The sequence below is a fragment of the Thalassophryne amazonica genome, chromosome 14, assembly GCF_902500255.1.
Source record: "Thalassophryne amazonica chromosome 14, fThaAma1.1, whole genome shotgun sequence".
NCBI lineage: Eukaryota > Metazoa > Chordata > Actinopteri > Batrachoidiformes > Batrachoididae > Thalassophryne > Thalassophryne amazonica.
The window spans coordinates 38,638,044-38,660,887 of NC_047116.1; the positions used below are offsets into that span (position 1 = coordinate 38,638,044).

The 22,844-nt window shown below is 42.1% G+C and overlaps 1 protein-coding gene across 1 annotated transcript in view; it reads right to left on the reverse strand.

Annotated features, from left to right (window-relative positions):
• Window positions 1-22,844, reverse strand: part of LOC117525342 (receptor tyrosine-protein kinase erbB-4-like) — a 1,053,282-nt gene that overhangs the window by 322,833 nt on the left and 707,605 nt on the right. The window contains exons 11-12 of the mRNA XM_034187180.1: window positions 21,233-21,323; window positions 10,346-10,545 (exon numbers count right to left, since the gene is read on the reverse strand). Of these exons, the coding sequence (XP_034043071.1) occupies window positions 10,346-10,545; window positions 21,233-21,323 (291 nt within the window). The remainder of the gene's footprint in view (window positions 1-10,345; window positions 10,546-21,232; window positions 21,324-22,844) is intronic.

Below are 22,844 nucleotides of genomic sequence, written 5' to 3' on the forward strand. Positions count from 1 at the left end.
ACTGATTTTTTTTCTCACTTATAAATTTACAGGGAAATATCAACCACAAAAACCTTCCTGCACCTTACATTGTAAACAATAAAGAGTGTTAACTGATTATTAAAGACATCACTGTTATTATTCACTCACCCATAGCAGTTTGTGTTAATTCAGCTGTTTGTGGCTGGTTGGATCATGTTGTAAATCCATAAAAGGCACTTTTGTTTCATAATGATTCAAACATAGGAAACTATTAATGAGTGTGTACTTTGGATTACATTCAACACTGGAAAAACATTGCATTTTGCTTCGGTTTATAATTACACGTCTGCAGGTTTCTGCACCTCAGTGTTTTTCATACGGCACCAAGAAGCTCGGGCCATTACCCCGACTTTGTTCTTGTGTCTAGATCTCTTATCTCTCTGTTCTGCCATCAACACTGTGTTCTCCAAAGGCAGCTACATCTGAGAGCATTACAGCGACAATGCTCGAGTATTGAAGTAACACGGTGACGACACTGCAGATACACAGGGAACTGTTATCATCCCCATCTGCATCAGAAGTAATCTGCTCTTGTTTGAAATGAAACCAGACCGAGTGCTGGCCCTGCTTTTCTCTCCTCCTCTTGTCTTCTCTCCTCTCATCTCCTATTCGCCTCTTTGAGGTGCTGGCCACATGTAAGCCAGCGGCTATGCCTCAGTTGCAGCCACAGCCATGTCCAGAATGCTTAAAAATTCAGACAGAAAGAAAGAAAAGGGTGCGCACGCAGAAATCAAGAGTTCCTTGTGAGGACAGAGGATGAAAGCTTTGCCTTTCATAACAGACAAAACCAACTCTGTTGGGCTTCCAGAGCCGTAGGTAAACTGACCGGCCAGAGAGAAGGATGAGGAGAAGGAGGAAGGACAAGTGCACAGGGGAAGGAAATAAACAAGGGAGGTAGAGAGGTCGGATGGCTTTTTTACTATACAACACTTGCAAGATCAAAACGGTACCAACTTCAGAAGTTTCTGACACGGTTGCAAAATAAAACCACATGGGGCTGGAGATGATTGGTGTCTGTTTGAATCTCACACCAGACAGTAGAGCAGGCCAACAGTGGTGATAATAATAATAATAATAATAAGGAGAAGAAGACTGGCATCCTACAGGCAGAAAGCAAAGGGCAATAAAGAAAGGAAGAAGAAAAAAATATGGGTAAGAGAGAAAGAAGGAAGGAAAGGCAAGAACGTAACAGAAACAAGAAGAAACACAACAAAAGACCCAAAAGAAGATCAAAAAAAAGAAACGCAAGAAGGAAAAAGGAAGAAAGACAGTCATGAAGGAAAGAAAGGAAGGACAGAATAAAGGAAGACAATAAGACAGGAAAGAACAAATGAAAAGGAATGGAAGAAACAAAGGAAAGGCAAGCAAGAAGGAAGAAATAAAGGGTAAGAATGAAAGAAAGAAGAAAAGACAAGAAAGGAAGGGACAAACAAAGGAGGAAAGAAAGGAAAGTCAAGCGTAAGGGACCCTTCACACAAAACCGAATGAGGTGGCATGGTGCACTAAGAAGGATTCGAATGGCACTCGTGAAAAATCGGAGCCGCACTCAGAACGCCTCGTACAGCAGTTGCCACATCCATTTGGGCACATTACATTCGGGTACATCACATACACTCTACATTTGTGTGTTGCTCGTGCCGGAAACCCATTTGAAAGATGGGCAAGATCAGATCGCACTGCCATCTGATCATGCTCACAACATTCGCACGATATGACAAACGCAGGTCGGATATATCATGCCACGGCCGAGTGGCTGCACGAAATTATCAACCATGTTGAACCCTGGGCAAATGACGCAATCGAGGCAGCCTTCACACTACCGTCCAAATCATGGCTCATGGCGTGCGAGTACCCATTCGACCTGCTCTCGGCTTGAGATGCCCGGAAAAAAGCAGAGCGCAGGCAATCACTTTTCAGCTGGTTGCACGAATGTCTCCACATTTCCTAAGAGTCCTGTGAGTGTGCCATTACCGAACAACACAAATGGCATAAGTGTGCCGTTCCCCACCTACCCAAGCAACACATGTGGTGTGCGAGTCTGCCGTCCTTCCCCCAACACCACAAATGGCATGCGAGCGTGCGGTGCTTGACTCCCCAACACAAATGGTGTGCGAGTGTGTGGTGTTCCCCCCCAACACAAATGGCGCGCGAGTGTGCAGTGTGTCGTCCCCCCGCAACACAGATGGTGTGTGAGTGTGTTGCTCCCCCCCCGCCCCTACACCATGAGCCTATTGCCAAGGGGCAGCTGAGGTTGCGAAGGCTTGAACGGTGGCCACAGTGCAGTGTGATCGCTGTCAGCGCAGCGCACACAACTGGAAGGCTGTCATGTCCATGATGGAACAGCTGACTGCTGTGGAGCACCATGGCATACCCAGCATGTCCCGCTGGAGGTGGAGTCACCGGCCAGCAGCAATCCTACACCACCACAACAGAGATAAAATAAAAACCCAGCCCGGCTGCCTGTCACAGCTCCAGCGCGCCATCCAACCAGACAGGCACGTCACTTGACACGCAATCGCAACGTCCATGCGGTCCATCCGTCATGTGACAGCCTGAGTGACAGTCTCACAGAAGGATCAGTGGGGGCAGCTCTATTGCTCCACAGCCTGGAGCTGTGAGCTCATTTATGTGAGCGTATTGCAGCACCGGACAGGTGGATGTGTCACTTGTCAGTGATGTAATATCTGTATTGACATGATCACATGCGAACACAACCACTACAGTGATGTAAATTAAAAGAAGGAAAGACAGAATGAAGTATAAGACAAGAAAGGAAAGAAACATGCTAGAAAGTAAAGAAAGAAAGAAACTACTTGATAAATTTTGCATATACAGTATATATTTTATATATATATATATATATTCAGCAACAACAAAGGTAACTGTGTTCTTACAGTGCAAAGGAACAGGTTTGTAACCATAAAGTGTTTATTGCGACTGCATTGCAGGTTGAAGGTTGAAGTTGTATTCAATCTTTTGGTTTTACACTTCTGTGCTTGTTTTTTTTTTCCCTCCAATGTGTTCCATGTCTGCATTTTAAGAATGCAGATTTTATTGGTTCTTCCAGCGTTTTTCTCTGACACAATCTGACATGCTGGAAGCACAATGACATCTGGATTGCAAAATGCATGGAATACAAATGAAAAAACAGCACACAATGGAACTTCAACATTCATACAATCCAAGTGTGGGTTAAGTGGAGATTTTGATTGCAATCCCATATTCTGTTTGCAGTTTATGATACTTCACTTTTATACATTTTTTTTTTCTTTTTGCAATGATGGAACAAAATGAATCCCTATAATGTGGCATGATTATGTTGTTGAAGCTACACCTGTTTATCAGTAAATTCACTGATATGCAAGTGATACCTGTAATATATTTTTATTATTACTACTATCATGAAATGAGCAGAGAGTGGTGACCAAGCGGTTAAGCGTTTGTTTCCAGTGTGGAGGATTCCTGGTTCAAACCCACCCCTGCCTATCCTCCATGGAATATCAATCAATCAATCAACTTTTTTTTTATATAGCGCCAAATCACAACAAACAGTTGCCCCAAGGCGCTTTGATGGGCTTGCATCAAGAAGTGCATACAGTGTAAAATCTGTGCCAAAACAACATGCAGATATACCTCGTCCTGCTGTGGTGACCCCGATTAAAAACAAGGCAGAAGCTGAAGGAACTTACTTTTTACTATCATGAACTACTTGTCCATCAGAAATTGACTGCACACACATACATACACACACACACACACACACACACACACACACACACACACACACACACACACACACACACACACACACACACACACCAACATATTCATGTAACACATATAAATAATATGATAATGCCAACATGCAACCATCATCGTTTTTGATGTGATGTTGCAAACTGAAGCCACACTGTGATGTAAAAAACACACTCCCGAACCCCAACACCCTTCCTGACACAGACAACATATACGCCATAAAATACACAATCAAAGTGAGCTGAAAATAACCATTAAACAAAATAGGAGTAAACACGCATAAAAAAACCAAACAAAACTTTGCCTTGCTGCTTCACCGCAGGGAGCTTTGGTGGATGTTTTCTACGATGCATTCTGACTGGCTTGTGCCAGAAATCCTTCCACATGCATCTGTTTTCCTGATACCATGGTGATATGCATCTGGCTCAGTCCAGTTGAAACAGGCACCAGTCTGATTAGTTGATGTTACTTGTAGATGGTAACAACATGGCTATGCCAAATGAACTTGGTAAATCCAAGGCCTTGGTGCCCACTGAGTATTTCCTGCTGCTTAAATACCAATGCTCTCCGACACACCCCAAATGGGTTTGCTCCTACTGTGCAGCTCATTTTTCCATCTGCTGTTAAAATACAACACTTAATCAGGATGCCCCCGGACACCTCACTGGAGAGGTGTTCTGGGCACGTCCCATCGGGAGAAGGCCCCGGGGAAGACCCAGGACACGCTGGAGGGACTACGTCTCTCGGGTGCCTTGGGAACGCCTTGGGGTTCCCCCTGGAGGAGCTGGGGGAGGTGTGTGTGGATCGGGAGGTCTGGGCGGCTTTGCTTGAGCTGCTGCCCCCGCGACCCGACTCTGGATAAAGCGGAAGAAAATGGATGGATGGATGGATGGATAATAACAGTCTACTGATATTTTAAAGAAAAATCATTGTCTCTTAAGTTGTGTTTGCACTTGTACATGCTCATCATAAAATACTTGCATACACTGAATAAGCAGGAAACTGTTATGGAAACTGGGGACACGTGCATGCCTACAATTGATGCTCCCACACTTCAGGACTGTTTGCTTTGAATCAAGTTCATTTCTCTCATGTGACTCTCAGTTATTGATTATAAAATATTGAAATTTATAACAATGCAGCATATCTCTGAAAATACAGCTTTCTTGCTTACCAAAAATTGGGTTCTTCTGTGTGGACACAAAATGATCTGTTTACCGAAATCATTGAAATCTACAGGGACCATGTGTTTTCAGGTTCTGGTGATTGGCACAACTCCATCTCACTGACATCAAGGTGGATTTTCCGGGATTAGCCATGGTGTTCAAATTCAGCATAACACCTCAGACCAACACTGAATATCAGATTTTTTTTTTTTTCTTGAATGGCTCGAGCTGGTTGCCTCAAGTACAATGAGACCCAGTTTAAAATATGCCTAAAGAAACAAAGAGACTCAACAAAACAAACTAAAAGAGCACAAAATTAAATCTTACAGTGTAAAATTCCTTCAATACATGTTTGACACCAATTCATGCAAATTTATTCTTTGTGATTCAGTGATTAGGTGATATGTGGTACTGTGTGGCCTTAACATTTGGTTCATTCTGTCCAAAATTGAACCACTTTTCCCTTGACTAACCCAGAGCCATTACACCATGTTTAAGACACAATGGCTCCTCACTGTTTGAGTTAAACAGTTATGACCTTGAGTTTGACCATTTCAGGTCAGCCAGGGTAAAAGTTCATATGGCCAATAGAAAACTGACATATGCCTTTATATTCAGTTGTATTACTTAAAAACTAAGGAACTCATTTTGACACATTTGGTGAAATGATTGGTCTGGTCTGAAATAAAAAGGACTACACTTTGTTCAGTATACCAGACAAGTCAAATTATCTACTGGACTAATGTAGAAAAGATGAAGACCCCTTTATTTGCCCAGTTATTACAGAGTAATAGCACTAATACTAGCCCAAAAAATAAATAAATAAATAAAAATTACACTGCAGTAAATGGAACCTTATCCTGTAACAATGGAACTTCGCCACTCTCAGCTCAGCCCCATCGGCTGCAAATTTGTCAAAAATAACAATAAATAACAATAAAAAAACAAGAAATCACATATACATAGGTATTCACAGGCTTTGTCATGAAGTTAAAAATTCAGTTCAGGTGCCTCCTGTTTCCACTGATCATCCTTGAGATGTTTCTACAGCTGAACTGGACTGGACTGGACATGAGTTGGAAAGGCACACACCTGTCTACATATAAGATCTGACAGTTGACAGTGCATGTCAGAGAACAAACCAAGCATGAAGTCAAAGGAATTGTGTGTAGACCTCCAACACAGGATTGTTCGAGGCACAAATCTGGGGAAGGGTACAGAAACATTTCTGCTGATTTAAAGGTCCCAATGAGCACAGTGGCCTCCATCATATCATAAATGGAAGAAGTTCAGATCCACTATGACTCTTGCTAGAGCTGGCCACCCATCTAAACTGAGTCATCAGGGGAGAAGGGACTTAGTCATTAAGATAACCAAGAACCCGATAGTAACTCAGAGCTCCAGCATTCCTCTGTGGAGAGAGGAGAACCTTCTAGATGGACAACCATCTCTGCAGCAAATCACCAATCAGGCCTGTATGGTAGAGTGGTCAGATGGAAGCCACTTCTCAGTAAAAGGTACATGGCAGCCCACCTGGAGTTTGCCAAAATGCACCTGAAGGACTCTCAGACAATGAGAAACAAAATTCTCAGGTTTAATGAGACAAAAATTGAACTCTTTGGGTGGCGTCATGTTTGGTGGAAACCAGGTACCATCCCTACAGTGAAGCATGGTGGTGGCAGCATCATGCTGTGGGGATGCTTTTCAGTGGCAGATACTGGAAGACTAGTCAGGACTGAGGGAAAGATGAATGCAGAAATGTACAGAGACATCCTGGATGAAAACCTGCTCCAGAGTGCTCTTGACCTCAGACTGGGGCAACAGTTCATCTTTCAGCAAGACAATGACCCTATGTACATAGTCAAGATATCAAACGAGTGGCTTCAGGGCAACTCTGTGAATGTCCTTGAGTGGCCCATCCAGAGCCCAGACATGAATCTGATTGAACATCTCTGGAGAGATCTGAAAATGGCTGTGCACCAACGCTCCCCATCCAACCTGATGGAGCTTGAGAGGTGTTCTAAAGAGGACTGGGCACAACTGCCCAACGACAGATATGCCACGTGGCATCATATTCAAGAAGACGTGCGGCTGTAATTGCTGCAAAACTTGCATCAAAAAGTATTGAGCAAAGGATGTGAATACGTACGTACATTTCTTAGTTGTTTGTTTATAATAAATTTACAAAAAATTCAAAAAACTTTTTTAATGTCATTATGTGAGTAGAATTTTGATGGAAAAATGGATTTACTCCACTTTGGAATAAGGCTGTAATATAACAAAATGTGGAAAAAGTGAAGTGCTGTGAATACTTTCCAGATACATTGTATATTCACTCCCGCATGCAATCCTATGGACAATTTAAAGTTTCCAGTTCACCAAACATGCACATCGTTGGATGTGGAAGGAAGTAGGAGCACCTGGTGGAAACAATACTGATTTATGCTTAATTTATATTTTGTGTGCGCTTACTAGTGGTAAGAACACCTAATTTAAACTGCTGAAACATTTAGCTAAAGCTACCAATAATCACTAACTGCTTAGTGTTTGGGCTCTAAAACCCAGAAAATGCTCAACTTTTAATATGTTGCAGCACAACATGGAGGTTCTAAATCGGTTTGGCATGTGAAGATCTGGATTAAGATGTACAATAAATAAATGACATTAAACAGTAGTTCACTGTAGAGAAAGTATTCATTGAATAAGAACACATGTTTTATTTGTTGTTTTGTTTTTGTGAGCGTGGCCAAAGCAGATGGTCACCCCAATGAGTCTGGTCTGCTTGATTTGTCTTCCTATTATCAAAACACCCAACAGAATTTTTCCTCACCACTGTTGCCAGTGCTCAGAGGGTGGGTAAGGTTCGATGTACTCGTGTGTAGTGCCTTGGGGTGACTTATGTTGTCATTGTACAAATAAACTGAATTCAAATATTAATACATAATAATAAACATGGTACATAATTTTAATAAACTAATGAATGGATTTACTCTGGCTTTACCTCCTGCTCCTTCCTCTCATCAAGTCCAAGCTTGTTGCCTTTGTGAGATGTGTTGATTTTGCTGTTGGATTAGTTTATGAGCATCAACAGAAATAAATGTATGATTTTAAGGTTTACAATTACTTTGACCATGAACCTATGTTCAAAAACATGTGCTAACAAAAAAGATCAGTTGTTAGCTGATTGCTAATTGATTAACTAAACTGTGTCCTTTACTGCTGCTAACACGAGAAACAAAAACAAACCACCACTTTTGCCAAGATGCCAATTGCAAAATGCTGCACAAATGTAGTATTGTAATTACATCATAGATGGTGTGCAGAGAGCGCAGAGTTTTGTTGTTTGTGATCATGCTACAGTATGAGTGAATTTTGTTCAGTTCAACATGCTACAACAGCTCAATGAAACTTTGACAAAAACTAAATGCAAACTAACAGAAATGGCAAACAGTTTTTTGTTTTTTTTTGTCCCATAAAAATAATAAACTCATACCCCAGACACACATAGCCAGAATCACTCAGAATGGTGTCAGAATGACGAATCGGCGCACATCCGAGGTGTCTGGTTTCAGTTCCAAAACGTTCTGACAGCCATCTGCAAGAGTCCACATAGTTGGTCAAAATTGGCCGGTGGCTCCGGGTGTGATGCACATGTCAAAACCCTCTGGGCGCCGTTGAGATGAGACACCTATCCAACGGCGGTCCATGTGCAATCTGAGGACTATCTGACCGCAATTTACATATTGCGATGGTGGAAAAACAGGATCCAAAATGATTTGCGCAAATACGAGGGAACCTCGAGACGGATCCGGCACAGCAAAGCATGCCGGTATGACCAGCACATGCCACGTATAATAATATCCACCCCCCATCCACGGAGCACAAAGGAACTGTTGAAATGTACAACCCCAATTCAAATGAAGTTGGGACGTTGTGTAAAATGAAAATAAAACAAAATGCAATGATTTGCAAATCCTCTTCAATCTATATTTGATTGAATACATCACAAACACAAGCTATTTAATGTTCAAACTGATAAACTTTATTGCTTTTGTGCAAATATTTGCTCATTTTGAAATGGATGCCTGCAACACGTTTCAAAAAAGCTGGGACAGTGGTATGTTTACTAATGTGCTAGATCACCTTTCCTTCTAACAACACTCAATAAGCATTTGGGAACTGAGCATACGAATTGTTGAAGCTTTGTAGGTGGAATTCTTTCCCATTCTTGCTTGATGAACGACTTTAGTTGTTCAACAGTCTGGGGTCTCTGTTGTCGTATTTTACGCTTCATAATGTGTCACACATTTTCAGTGGGCGACGTCTGGACTGCAGGCAGGCCAATCTAGTACCCGCACTCATTTAGTACGAAGCCACGCTGTTGTAACACGTGCAGAATGTGGCTTGGCATTGTCTTACTGAAATAAGCAGGGACATCCCTGAAAATGACGTTGCTTGGATGGCAGCATGAAGTTCGCAAAAAAAGAAAAAAGAGTTCTCTGGCTCTGTCTGACGCATGGGACAGCTTGGCTCACTGCCAGCACACTTTCAGCGAACCTGTCCAGTGGCACGCGTGCGTGCTTAGTGGCTCATGCAGCATTATGCGCGCGCACACACACACACACACACACACACACACACACACACACACACACACACACACACACACACACACACACACGGCTGAGTGAAAATTGTAGCCCCATGCGTGTGAGAAGAGCACATGTGCGCCCCACACACACACGCATGAGGAACACAGCGCTCCCTCCCACTCTGGTCCCATGTTTGCCATCCAGACCTTTGGACATCAGCGGTCTTTAGCGCCTTTTGTGGCTGTCTGACAGCAGTCTGTGTCATCTACCTCTCGTCTACATACGCTTTGGATGCCATGCTGCAGGTGTGGACCAGGTAATCCTGATGTGTTCTGACACGGCTGACCACGCCTCTTTTCCTCCCGACTGCATCGGATTATGGCAATATTTGCCGTGTCAACCTGGTTCCTGCACATTCTTGCTATGTGTGATGGGGGCTTTAGCCATAAATGCAGATTGATGACTTAAGTCAAACATGAGATTAGCAGACAAAGATTAGCTGATAATTGACAATCCTGAGCACTAGAAGTGTCACATTTTTAAAACAAACTGACTCAAACTGACTTTAAATTTTGAGCACATTTGTTTAAGATTGTAACAAGGAGAAAAAAAGATCTGATGGGGGTCTGGAGTTCCACAACTGATGGTGAATGTATGCCTAGAATACAAAAAAGTCAGTGGCTATATTTGTGAGGGAACGCTCATCTCTAGAAACTGTTGTTGGACAATATAATATTTGAGGTGTATCACATTTTCATTGCCTTTTCACATGTGGTACCACAGGTGTTTATGATCACAACAGGAACTTACAGCACTCCTGTGGACTCCGGTTATTGCGGATCAAAACCTTCTGGTTTGCAGTTCGGAACAGTTTTGTCCAGTTGACAGTGCTGTAGTAGCAGAGCTGGCTGTTCTCTGCGATGTGGACATTTCCAGCACTGATCTCTCTTAGAGACTGGAGCTGCAGAGATATAATGCCCTGCTGCTTTAACACCAGCAGGGAGATCCCACTGACAGAGGAAGAGAGGGGGTGGAAGGGAGAGAGAGGGGAAGATAAGGAAGATGAGAGGCATGGGAATGGGATGACAGAGATATTTGTGAGGCTAAAAGCTTAGAACATGAGAACAGTCAGGTGTAAAAGCTTTTATGTGTTAGAAAATGTATAGACTGCACAAATCCATGTTGCCCTTTGCAAATGTTGATGAGCTTACCACTGACAAGTGATGCTTTTATGCAGAAGGCTCTTTTGATTCCCAAATCAAGAGGATTTTTGGGGTCACCATGTGTAACACACATACCAAGTTTGGTGATAAAATTATAATGGTATTGCACTTGCAAGATTTTTACAAAGTATGACTGACCTTGACCTCTGACCCCACAATCAATACACTTCTTGGGGTCAAGTCTTGCGGCACTTCACTTGTGACTCACCGACTGACACCCCCCCCACACACACATATATATGTACAGTTGTATGCAAAACTTTGGGCACCCCTGATAATTTTCATGATTTTCCTTTATAAATCATTGGCTGTCTGGATCAGAAATTTCTGTTAAATATATGATATAGCAGACGAACACACTGATATTTGAGAAGTGAAATGAAGTTTCTAGCATTTACAGAAAGTGTGCAATCTTTCTTTAAACAAAATTAGGCAGGTGCATAAATTTGGGCACCCTTGTCATTTTATTGATTTGAATACATTTAGCGCTAATTATTGGAACACAAAATTGGTTTAGTAAGTTCGTTGACCCTTGACCTCCTTACACAGGTGAATCCAATCATGAGAAATGGTATTTAAGGTGGCCATTTGCAAATGTTTCCCCTCTTTGCATCTCTTCTAATGAGTGGCAACATGGGAGCCTCTAAACAACTCTCAAATAACTTGAAAACAAAGATTGTTCAGCATCATGGTTTAGAGGAAGGATACAAAAAGCTATCTCAGAGATTTCAGCTGTTAGTTTCCACTGTGAGGAACAAAGTGAGGAAATGGAAGACCGCAGGCACTGTACCAGTTGAGGCCCAAAGTGGCAGGCCATGAAAAATCTTAGATAAGCTGAAGGGAAGGATGGTGAAAACAGTCATAGTCAACCCACAGCCCTGCTCCAAAGACCTGCAACATGATCTTGCAGCAGATAGTGTGCATCTTTCAACTATACAGCACACTTTGCACAAAGAGATGCTGTATGGTGCTGTAATGCAGAGGAAGCCTTTTTCTGTGTACATGCCACAAACAGAGTCACTTGAGGCATGGTAAAGCACATTTGGACAAGCCAGCTTCATTTTGGAATAAGGTGCTGTGGACTGATGAAACTAAAATTGAGTTATTTGGACATAACAAGGGGCGGTATGCATGGCCAAAAAAAGAACACAGCATTCCAAGAAAAAAACTTGCTACTTACAATAAAATTTAGAGGTGGGTCCATCATGCTGTGTGGCCTGTGCAGGTACTGGGAATCTTGTTAAAGTTTACATGGATTCCAGTCAGTATCAGCAGATTCTTGAGAACAATGTTCATGAATCAGTACGAAAGATGAAGCTGCACCGGGGCTGGATCTTTCAACAAGACAATGACCCTAAACACTGCTCAAAATCTACTAAGGCATTCATGTAGAGGAACAAGTACAATGTTCTGGAATGGCCATCTCAGTCCCCAGACCTGAACATTGAAAATCTGTGGTGTGATTTTAAGCAGGCTGTCCATGCTTGGAAACCAACAAACCTGAGATGTTTTGTAAAGAAGAATGGTCCAAAATACCTTCAACCAGAATCCAGACTCTCATTGGAAGCTATAGGAAGAAGGAGGATCTATGAAATATTGATGTTTTTTTTCTGTTGGGGTGCCCAAATTTATGCACCTGCCTAATTTTCTTTAAAGAATTCATTTTACTTCTCAAATATCACTGTTTGTGTGTTATATGATATATGAGGTCTGTTAGAAAACTATTGGACCTTTTATTTTTTTCAAAAACCTGATGGATTTGAATCACGTGTGTTTGCATGAGCCAACCTTGAACCTTCCTGATTTTTTCACGCCTGTCGATTGTGTCATTTGTTTGTAAGCAGCCTTTGTGTGAAGATGGGTGGAGTCTCTCGTCATTTTTGCTTTGCAAGGAAATGGCGGAACGACTGGAGCAGCGCGACTTCATCAAATTTTGCCAGAAACTGGGCCACAGCCAGGTGTAAACCATTCGGATTATTCAGACGGCTTTTGGTGACGATCTTCTGAGCATCACACAGATTAAGAAGCAGTACAACCGGTTTAAAGATGTCCGCACAATGGTAGAGAGCGAGCCGCGCTCCGATCGGCCATCAACACATTGAAACGACTGGATCATTTCCAAAGTGAACGCTGTGGTGATGTGGGACTGTCGTGTGATAATCCGAGAAATTGTGTTGAGGTGGACATCAGCACTTTTTCAGCACATTCCACTGTGACAGAAGATTTTGCTATGAAAAGCGTGGCGGCGAAATTCATCGGCACTAAGCTGATGGCGCAGCAACAGCGCCTCCGTGATGAAGCCTCACAGGATGTTGTGGCATGTCCAACTCGTCCGCATTTTCTCGGATAGTCACACGACTGAAAAGCCACCGAAAGCCGTCTGAATCTTCCGAATGGTGCAAGAGCTGGGCATGTTACAACATGTCCTGTGAGGCTTCAACACGGAGGCACTGTTGCTGCGCCACCAGCTTCGAGCCGATGAATTTCGCCGCCACTCTTTTCATGGCAAAAACTTCTTTCACAGTGGAATGTGCCAAAAAAGTGCTGATGTCCATCTCTTCCGCAGTTTCTCAGATCATCATACGACGGTCCCACATCATCACAGCGTTCACTTTGGAAATGATCCGCTCGTTTCAGCGTGTTGATGCCGATCGGAGCGTGGCTCACTCTCCACCGTTGTGCGGACGTCTTTAAACCGGTTGTACTGCTCCTTAATCTGTGTGATGCCCAGAGGATCGTCACCGAAAGCCGTCTGAATAATCTGAATGGTTTACACCTGGCTGTGGCCCAGTTTCTGACAAAATTTGATGAAGTGGTGCTGCTCCAGTTGTTCTGCCATTTCCTTGCAAAGAAAAAATGACAAGAGACTCCACCCATCCTCACACAAAAGCTGCTTACAAGCAAATGACGCAACCGACAGGCTTGAAAAAAATCACGCATGCACACGAAGTTTCAAGGTTGGCTCATGCAAGCACACGTGATTCAAATCCATCAGGTTTTTGAAAAAAATAAAAAGGTCTGATACTTTTCTAACAGACCTCGTACGTATTTAATTGAAATTTCTGATCCAGAAAACCAATGATTTATAAAGGAAAATCATGAAAATTATCAGGAATGCCCAAACTTTTGAAAACACTGTATATATATATATATATATATATATATATATATATATATATATATATATATATATATATATATATATATATATATATATATATATAAACCCTCCAATGTGCAGTGAGCAGGTTTCAGGCACAATGTGATGCAACTGGCATGAGAAGCAGCTCCACCAAATCTGAGACTATGCTCCTCTGTTGGAAAACAGTTGATTGTCCCCACTTGGTCAGGGAAGACTTATTGCTCCAAATGGAGGAGTATAAGTATGTCAGGATCTTGTTCACAAGTGGATGTAAGTTGAAGCATGAGATCGACAGATGGATTGGGGCGGCGTCTAATGTTATCCGAACACTGTACCGGACCATTGTGATGACAAAGGAGCTGAGCCAGAAGGCGAGGCTCTCAATTCACCAGTTGATTTACTCTCCTATCCTAATCTGTGGTTATGAACTCTGGGTAACGACTGAAAGAATAAGATCATGGATACAAGTGACAGAAATGAGATTCCTCCATTCAGTATCTGGGCTTACACTCCTGGAAACGGTGAGAAGCTCAACTGTCCGAGAGGGACTCTGAGTAGAGCCACTGCTTCTTCACATCTATAGGAGCCAGTTGAGGAGGCTTGGGGATCCTTAGGGAGGTATTCCAGGCATGTCCAACTGGCAGGAGGCCCAAGGGAAGACCCAGGACACCTTGGAGGGATTATATTTCCCAGATGGCTTGGTAATGCCTTGGACTTGGTAGAAGATAGGTGAAATGTGGGTTGAGCTGCTTGGTCTCCTGTCACTGAGACCCAGACAAGTGGCAGAAAATGAATGAATGAACAACCACTGTATATATACACTCAACAAAAATATAAACGCAACACTTTTGGTTTTGCTCCCATTTTGTATGAGATGAACTCAAAGATCTAAAACTTTTTCCACATACACAATATCACCATTTCCCTCAAATATTGTTCACAAACCAGTCTAAATCTGTGATAGTGAGCACTTCTCCTTTGCTGAGATATCCATCCCACCTCACAGGTGTGCCATATCAAGATGCTGATTAGACACCATGATTAGTGCACTAGTGTGCCTTAGACTGTCCACAATAAAAGGCCACTCTGAAAGGTGCAGTTTTGTTTTATTGGGGGGGGGGGGGGGGGGATACCAGTCAGTATCTGGTGTGACCACCATTTGCCTCATGCAGTGCAACACATCTCCTTTGCATAGAGTTGATCAGGTTGTCAATTGTGGCCTGTGGAATGTTGGTCCACTCATCTTCAATGGCTGTCCGAAGTTGCTGGATATTGGCAGGAACTGGTACACGCTGTCGTATACGCCGGTCCAGAGCATCCCAAACATGCTCAATGGGTGACATGTCCGGTGAGTATGCCGGCCATGCAAGAACTGGGACATTTTCAACTTCCAAGAATTGTGTACAGATCCTTGCAACATGGGGCCGTGCATTTTCCTGCTGCAACATGAGGTGATGTTCTTGGATGTATGGCACAACAATGGGCCTCAGGATCTCGTCACGGTATCTCTGTGCATTCAAAATGCCATCAATAAAATGCACCTGTGTTCTTCGTCCATAACAGACGCCTGCCCATACCATAACCAAACCGCTCACCCACACGATGCCACACATGCTGTCTGCCATCTGCCCTAGACAGTGTGAACCGGGATTCATCCGTGAAGAGAACACCTCTCCAACGTGCCAAATGCCAGCGAATGTGAGCATTTGCCCACTCAAGTCGGTTACGACGACGAACTGGAGTCAGGTCGAGACCCCGATGAGGACGACGAGCATGCAGATGAGCTTCCCTGAGACAGTTTCTGACAGTTTGTGCAGAAATTCTTTGGTTATGCAAACCGATTGTTTCAGCAGCTGTCCGAGTGGCTGGTCTCAGACGATCTTGGAGGTGAACATGCTGGATGTGGAGGTCCTGGGCTGGTGTGGTTACACGTGGTCTGTGGTTGTGATGCTGGTTGAATGTACTGCCAAATTCTCTGAATCGCTTTTGGAGACGGCTTATGGTAGAGAAATGAACATTCAATGCACGAGCAACAGCTCTGGTTGACATTCCTGCTGTCAGCATGCCAATTGCATGCTCCCTCAAATCTTGCGACATCTGTGGCATTGTGCTGTGTGATAAAACTGCACCTTTCAGAGTGGCCTTTTATTGTGGGCAGTCTAAGGCACACCTGTGCACTAATCATGGTGTCTAATCAGCATCTTGATATGGCACACCTGTGAGGTGGGATGGATTATCTCAGCAAAGGAGAAGTGCTCACTATCACAGATTTAGACTGGTTTGTGAACAATATTTGAGGGAAATGGTGATATTGTGTACGTGGAAAAAGTTTTAGATCTTTGAGTTCATCTCATACAAAATGGGAGCAAAACCAAAAGTGTTGTGTTTATATTTTTGTTGAGTGTAGATCAAAAAGCTGGATGTTTATTCATTAGATTTTTGAAAGCTGAGCACAAAATGCAAATAAGAAGCAATACTCCATTATGGCCTAACTCCTGATTGCTCAGCTATAAGATTCCAATTTTAAATGATTTTTCCCCATTGTATCATTTGTAAACAAGAGCAATCAGAGATTTCTGACATCCACCAATCTGGATCCGGATCAACTCCAAAATGCAGTGGTGTCTTCTGTGCCCTAATATCTCTCTGTGGTGCAAATTTGTATTTAGAATGTGTGAAGTAGTTTTGACGTAATCTTTCAAAGCCTATATAAAGTGAAATCTTGATCCAGAAGCGGATCTGGAACCAGATCACCTCCAAAACTGAGTGGAGTCTTCCATGGCTTAATAGCTACTGGCGGTACAAATTTGGTGAGAATCCGTGAAGCTGTTTTGAAGTAATCCTTCAAAGCCTATATAAGCCTCCAAAATTTAATGGAGTCTTCCATGGCCTAATATGTATCTGGTGAAAATTTTGTCAAAATCTGTGCAGTAGTTTTGACGTAATCCTGCTAACAGTAATCCTTCAAAGCCTATATAAAGTGAAACCTGATCCAAAATGTGGATCTGGATCCAGATCCGGATCACCTCCAAAATTGTGGTGAAAATGGTGAAAAAAATGGTTAAAATTTCATCAAAATTGGTGCAGTGGTTTTGACATAATCTTGCTAAAAGTCAGACAAATAAGTAAATAAACTCTGCTGATTTTATTATGTCCTTGACGGATGTAATAATCAATTACAACATTAATGACACATACCCTGCGCATTCGACACACCACGGTATAAATGTACAAGTGCACATACTTGTATGTATATGTATTCATTATGAAGTTATTCATAGCCATCAATGATAATGTTGAAGATCATGCATATACACTTCTTGGATGTTGAGAAAAAAACAAAACATGTTTTGAACCATGTTTTCCATGATCTTGACCAAACTACTCCAAAACTATCCAATTAATATTCCTACGAAGTTTGAAGGAAATTTGTTCATCTATTTTTGTGTTATCTTGTCCACAGACAAACACACATACACACCCAACTGAAAACAATACCCCGCTTCACTGCATCGCCTGTGCACAGGGTAATGAACGACAGTTAGCCAGCGGGCTGTGACAGCCAGCAGACCGACAGAGACGATGCAGGATCAAGCAGGGGGCAAAGGGTTGGGTGGCAGGCTGTAATTTGTCCTGCAGCCTGCTGTTTTTGCCTGCATGTAGGTGAAGGACATGTGCATGTGCACAAGTCACAGCACATTCTCCCTTTCGCAGTGCACTAAGAGCTTAACAGTAATTCAGTGATAAAATCCAAATGTTACAGCAAATTTTCAGAGCACCCTTGGAGTAGCTGGAAGAAATTAAATGCTAAATAATTGTCTTCCATCAGAGGAGGTGAGACAAATAAGCTGGCTTCTTAAATGTCAAAACCTAATCATGACGAAAAGGTCTTTTAGGTATTTATTTAACATTCTTTTCTGCTGATAATTAGACTTCTTTTAACAAAAAAATTGGGAACGTAAAGGAGCAGCACTTTAGAAATTTATGATAAATTAATAACTTTAATTAGGTCTTATTCTGGAAAATATTTCACAATATCAGGCTGGTAATTTTATATAAGGTGCCAAAGCATTGTACTATGATGAAAAATATGATTACATGTAAGAACCTCCCTGTAGTTTCAGCAATAAATGACATTTTGTTTAATCTTTTTCAACAACAATAAGTGTCAGGTCAGTTCCGGGAGCATACGCTGGTGTCGTATGTTGTCACATCAACCACATTACAGAACCACCCTGGGTCACGGATGGCAATCACCCAGGCGTCTCCTTGGCCTTTTCCAGTTGCTTGGGTCCTCAACAATGAGACACCAACACACTGGGTCAGGCTCAGAGAAACACACAACACGGCCACAATATTGTAACTGGCATTCCTTCAATGGTGGGCACTGTTCATCTAATCCTAATCTAATTTTAAAATTCTTCTTCTTACTTATAAGGTTTTGAATAATCAGGTCCCATCTTATCTTAGGGACCTCGTAGTACCATATCACCCCAATAGAGCGCTTCGCTCTCAGACTGCAGGCTTACTTGTAGTTCCTAGGGTTTGTAAGAGTAGAATGGGAGGCAGAGCCTTCAGCTTTCAGGCTCCTCTCCTGTGGAACCAGCTCCCAATTCAGATCAGGGAGACAGACACCCTCTCTACTTTTAAGATTAGGCTTAAAACTTTCCTTTTTGCTAAAGCTTATAGTTTGGGCTGGATCAGGCGACCCTGAACCATCCCTTAGTTATGCTGCTATAGACTTAGACTGCTGGGGGGTTCCCATGATGCACTGAGTGTTTCTTTCTCTTTTTTGCTCTGTATGCACCACTCTGCATTTAATCATTAGTGATTGATCTCTGCTCCCCTCCACAGCATGTCTTTTTCCTGGTTCTCTCCCTCAGCTCCAACCAGTCCCATCAGAAGACTGCCCCTCCCTGAGCCTGGTTCTGCTGGAGGTTTCTTCCTGTTAAAAGGGAGTTTTTCCTTCCCACTGTTGCCAAGTGCTTGCTCACAGGGGGTCGTTTTGACCATTGGGGTTTTTCCGTAATTATTGTATGGCTTTTGCCTTACAATATAAAGCGCCTTGGGGCAACTGTTTGTTGTGATTTGGCGCTATATAAATAAAATTGATTTGATTTGATTGTTAGGATTAATGTTCACTATGACCACTGGACTCTTTATCAGCACCTTGATGCTTCGTTCCATCATCTGTGTCTTGCATATTTGTGCTTGTTGTGCTTGCTTCATTGTTTTTTGTTTTTGTTTTGTTTTTTTGGTAGTATGTGAGTTTGATGTGCATGAAGTTTCTTCCTACAATCAAAAAGGCTGAAGAGAGTTTTTCTGTAACACTGTTCCAACTGTGTTTGCTCAGGGGATGGGTAAGGTTGTAATTATTGTATGGCCTTGCCTTACAATATAAAGCGCCTTGGGGCAACTGTTTGTTGTGATTTGGCGCTATATAAAAAAATTGATTGATTAATCCGATAACCGATAATCAAAGTTAATGTTTTTATTAGTGGATTAGCTTTTCAGATAAGTTTAAAAACCATCAGTGCACCAATTATCTTCCGATTAATTTAGTTAAGATAAATTTCAGTCCGCTATTATGTATTTTTTTTGCTGGTAAAGTGAGCAAAGTTTAACGGTCAAAAAATTTGTAAACCCTAAAATGAAACATTTTAGTCCCTGTCGTGTGTAGATCAGTGGTTTGTGGCAGACTGGCTGTCACTTGCTGATGACATCATCATTAAGTGCAAGACGTGATTGGCCTGTTGACGTAGGGAGCATTGTGGGTAGTGTAGTTCAGATTCACTTCGGACGTTACACTGTTACCGTCCACTTGACAAAAACAAAATGGACTAATTTTAACATTATTTTATTTTATTTCTTTGTGGCTGACTCCATAATTTAATTGTCAAGACCCAGTGGGAGAGAGGAAATCTCATGGCACAGCTGTGTTACAGAGGGACTTTTCTTCACCGTTTTGGATAATCAGGATGCTTTATGTGGGTTATTATCTTGATGAATCCCACTGAAACTAACAGGTAAGAATTTATATTTACTACGTGTATTTTACTCTGCCAATCAATGCGTTAATGGACTTTTTCAGTTGTTTAAGCCGCAGGGTTCAAAGCATGTGAAAAAAGCAGCAGCTTTTAGTTCGTGAATGACGGTGTATATAATACCGAGATAAATCATGACTTCTAATACTGTGTTTTACTGCTTTTGAAAGATGATGACAGTGTTTGAGGTTTTATTTTTTATTCGTTAATTGTTTGTGCATTCTTCTTGTGTCTGTGATCCTTGAATTTACCCAGCAGCCCTGGTTTATCAGGAGCTGACAGTGTAATTTGATGTGGCCACATCAAGTCATCATGTGGTTATGTGTAATAAAGATACATTTTTTTTATCAGTTTATCAGTTTAGCGTCATAAAAGATAACTTTTCAGTTATCGGATTAATGGTTATCAAAGCTAACTTTTTGGTTAGCTGTGCCCACCACTGCTTTGAGAGTGTGTGTGTGTGTGTGTGGGGGGGGGGGGGGGGGGGGGGGGGGGAGTCAGTAAGTCTTGTGACATTTCAATTGTGAGTGAGATGTTCACCAGACTTGATATATGCATTATGCACAGTGTTCCCAAGAAGCTTATTGTTTTTGGGTCAAAGTTCAAGGTCAGTCATACTTTCTAAAAATGGACTCTCCAAGACAGTGTTCCCGAATGTACTGCAAGTAGGCTGGGGATCCTTAATTGGCCATGAAGCCACTAGAGGCTATTAAAAATTGACTTTGATATTTGATTATTTTAAAAATATAATCAGAGATAATGAAACAAAGCCATGAATTATGGGTTATTTTTCATTCATCTGTAGAATTCATCTGTTGACATATTATATATAGGAACATACAGTACTTCATCTTCGTCTCACGTGGTGATCAAAATTGTGATTATGAAAATTGTGAAGGCCCGAAACACAGCGAGCATCACACCTGCATTATGGCCACACTGTGTGTTGATTTTCATTTTGACATTCATGAGGGACACGTTCCTAAAATGTCCCAGACACATATGTGGTATCAGCTGAAACACTCTGCTCTGGATAACAGACCCAGTGCCTAATTTTCTATCTAAATAGGTTTGCATACAGGCATTTTGCCATCATACCGCAACATTAAATAATTAACGCTGGGAAATAACACAGCATTTGTTATCCTTGGTCAAGCCTCAGTCTAGCTTCATTTACAATTTCCTGATCTTGGTTTGACATATTTGCTGTACTACTGTGGAATAAATGATGCTCTCTGACCTATAAATATCCAATTAGAGCAAAGTTCCTTTGTTTGCAGCTCTTTACCTGTACAGCGCTCGTCCCCCAATAGTTACAAGGTTGGAGAAAACACTCAAATCCGTCATGTTGTCTGGCCAAGACTGGATGTTCAGAAAGCCTAAAAGGACACACACAAAGACATGGGTTATAAGAAGTCACCAGTACTGACAGAGCTGCTCATTTTAAGGGCCATCTTCAGAAACAAGGGCAAAAAAAGGAAAACGAGAACATTGACGTCTCTCTAAACTTAGCCACATCCACAGCAACCACCTGAGTATGATTTGAAAGCAGCCAAGAACTTCAGAGGGGAAAAAAAAAACCCGAAACAGTTACACACACAGCTGCTCCTCTGGAGAGTTTTGTGCCAGCTATGACAAGTGTTGAGTTTGATATATCAATATTTTTGCATTTCCTTTATCTGCCTCTCTGCTGTTGAATCATTTAGGAAATTAAATGAATAGCTGAGAGGATGGCAATGGCTCATTTAGGATTTTCAATAATGGATTTGGAAATATGAAATATTTAGCAGAGGAACCGTAGTGGGGTGCAATTCCCATGCCAACACTGGAGGACAAACAAAATGGTTGGCTGAGGCGGTGAGGCTGAGGAGTAGAGGGAAAGGGAAAAGAAAAGAGGGAGAAGAACTAAGGCACATCTAATGTTATATGGATGAGCTTTGAATTTCAGCTGCTTTCTTGTTGCCTTCATGATGAAGGTATGATGTGGAGAAGAAGTGGAGGATTAGGGAGAGAAAGCTCATGCATGTGAAAGGCAGCTTCTCCAAATGTTAAAAAGTCTCCATTATATCAGACTGTGTATTTTTCCCACCGCATGCATAATCCTGTTTATCAAGGAAGAGCAAACCATGGTGAGCTTGAGTGCAGAGAAGAAGGAAGCTCCTGGCTTGTTGATGGGTGGACCATCATCTGTTCATGAACATTTTATTTATTTCCCGACTCAGCAGAGGTGGGGGATGAGGGAACACTTATTAAAGAGGGTTTGATGAGGGAACAAAAGGAGGCAAGCTCGAGTAATTGTGAAGAATCGCGCTGGAATCAAGCTATTCCCAAAAGACTTGAGTGGATTTCCGAGGTAATCATCTTCAAACTGGAGCTTGTGAAGCTTTTTATGCATGAAATCAATGTTTGCAGCAACACAAATGCAAAATAGATATCTGTGATCAAGCTCACAAAATGATACATGTTGCTCTGCATTAGCAGGTGCTTTGCATGTATTATATATAGTAGTTTTCATGTACTTCTTTTGGCTGTTCCCGTTAGGGGTCACCAAAGGAGATCAATCATTTCCATCTCACCCTGTCCTCTATATCTTCCTCTGTCACAACAACCACCTGCATGTCCTCCCTCACCACATCCACAAACCTCCTCTTTGGTCTCCCTCTTCTCCTCCTGCCTGGTGGCTCCATCCTCAGCATCCTTCTCCCTATATACCCTGGGTCCCTCCTCTGCACATGTCCAAACCATCTCAATCTCTCCTCTCTGACTTTGTCTCCAAACTGTCCTACCTGAGCTGTCCCTCTGATATGTTTATTCCTAATCCTGCCCATTCTCATCACTCCCAAAGAGAATCTCAACATCTTCAGCTCTACCACCTCCAGCTCTGCCTCCTGTCTTTTTGT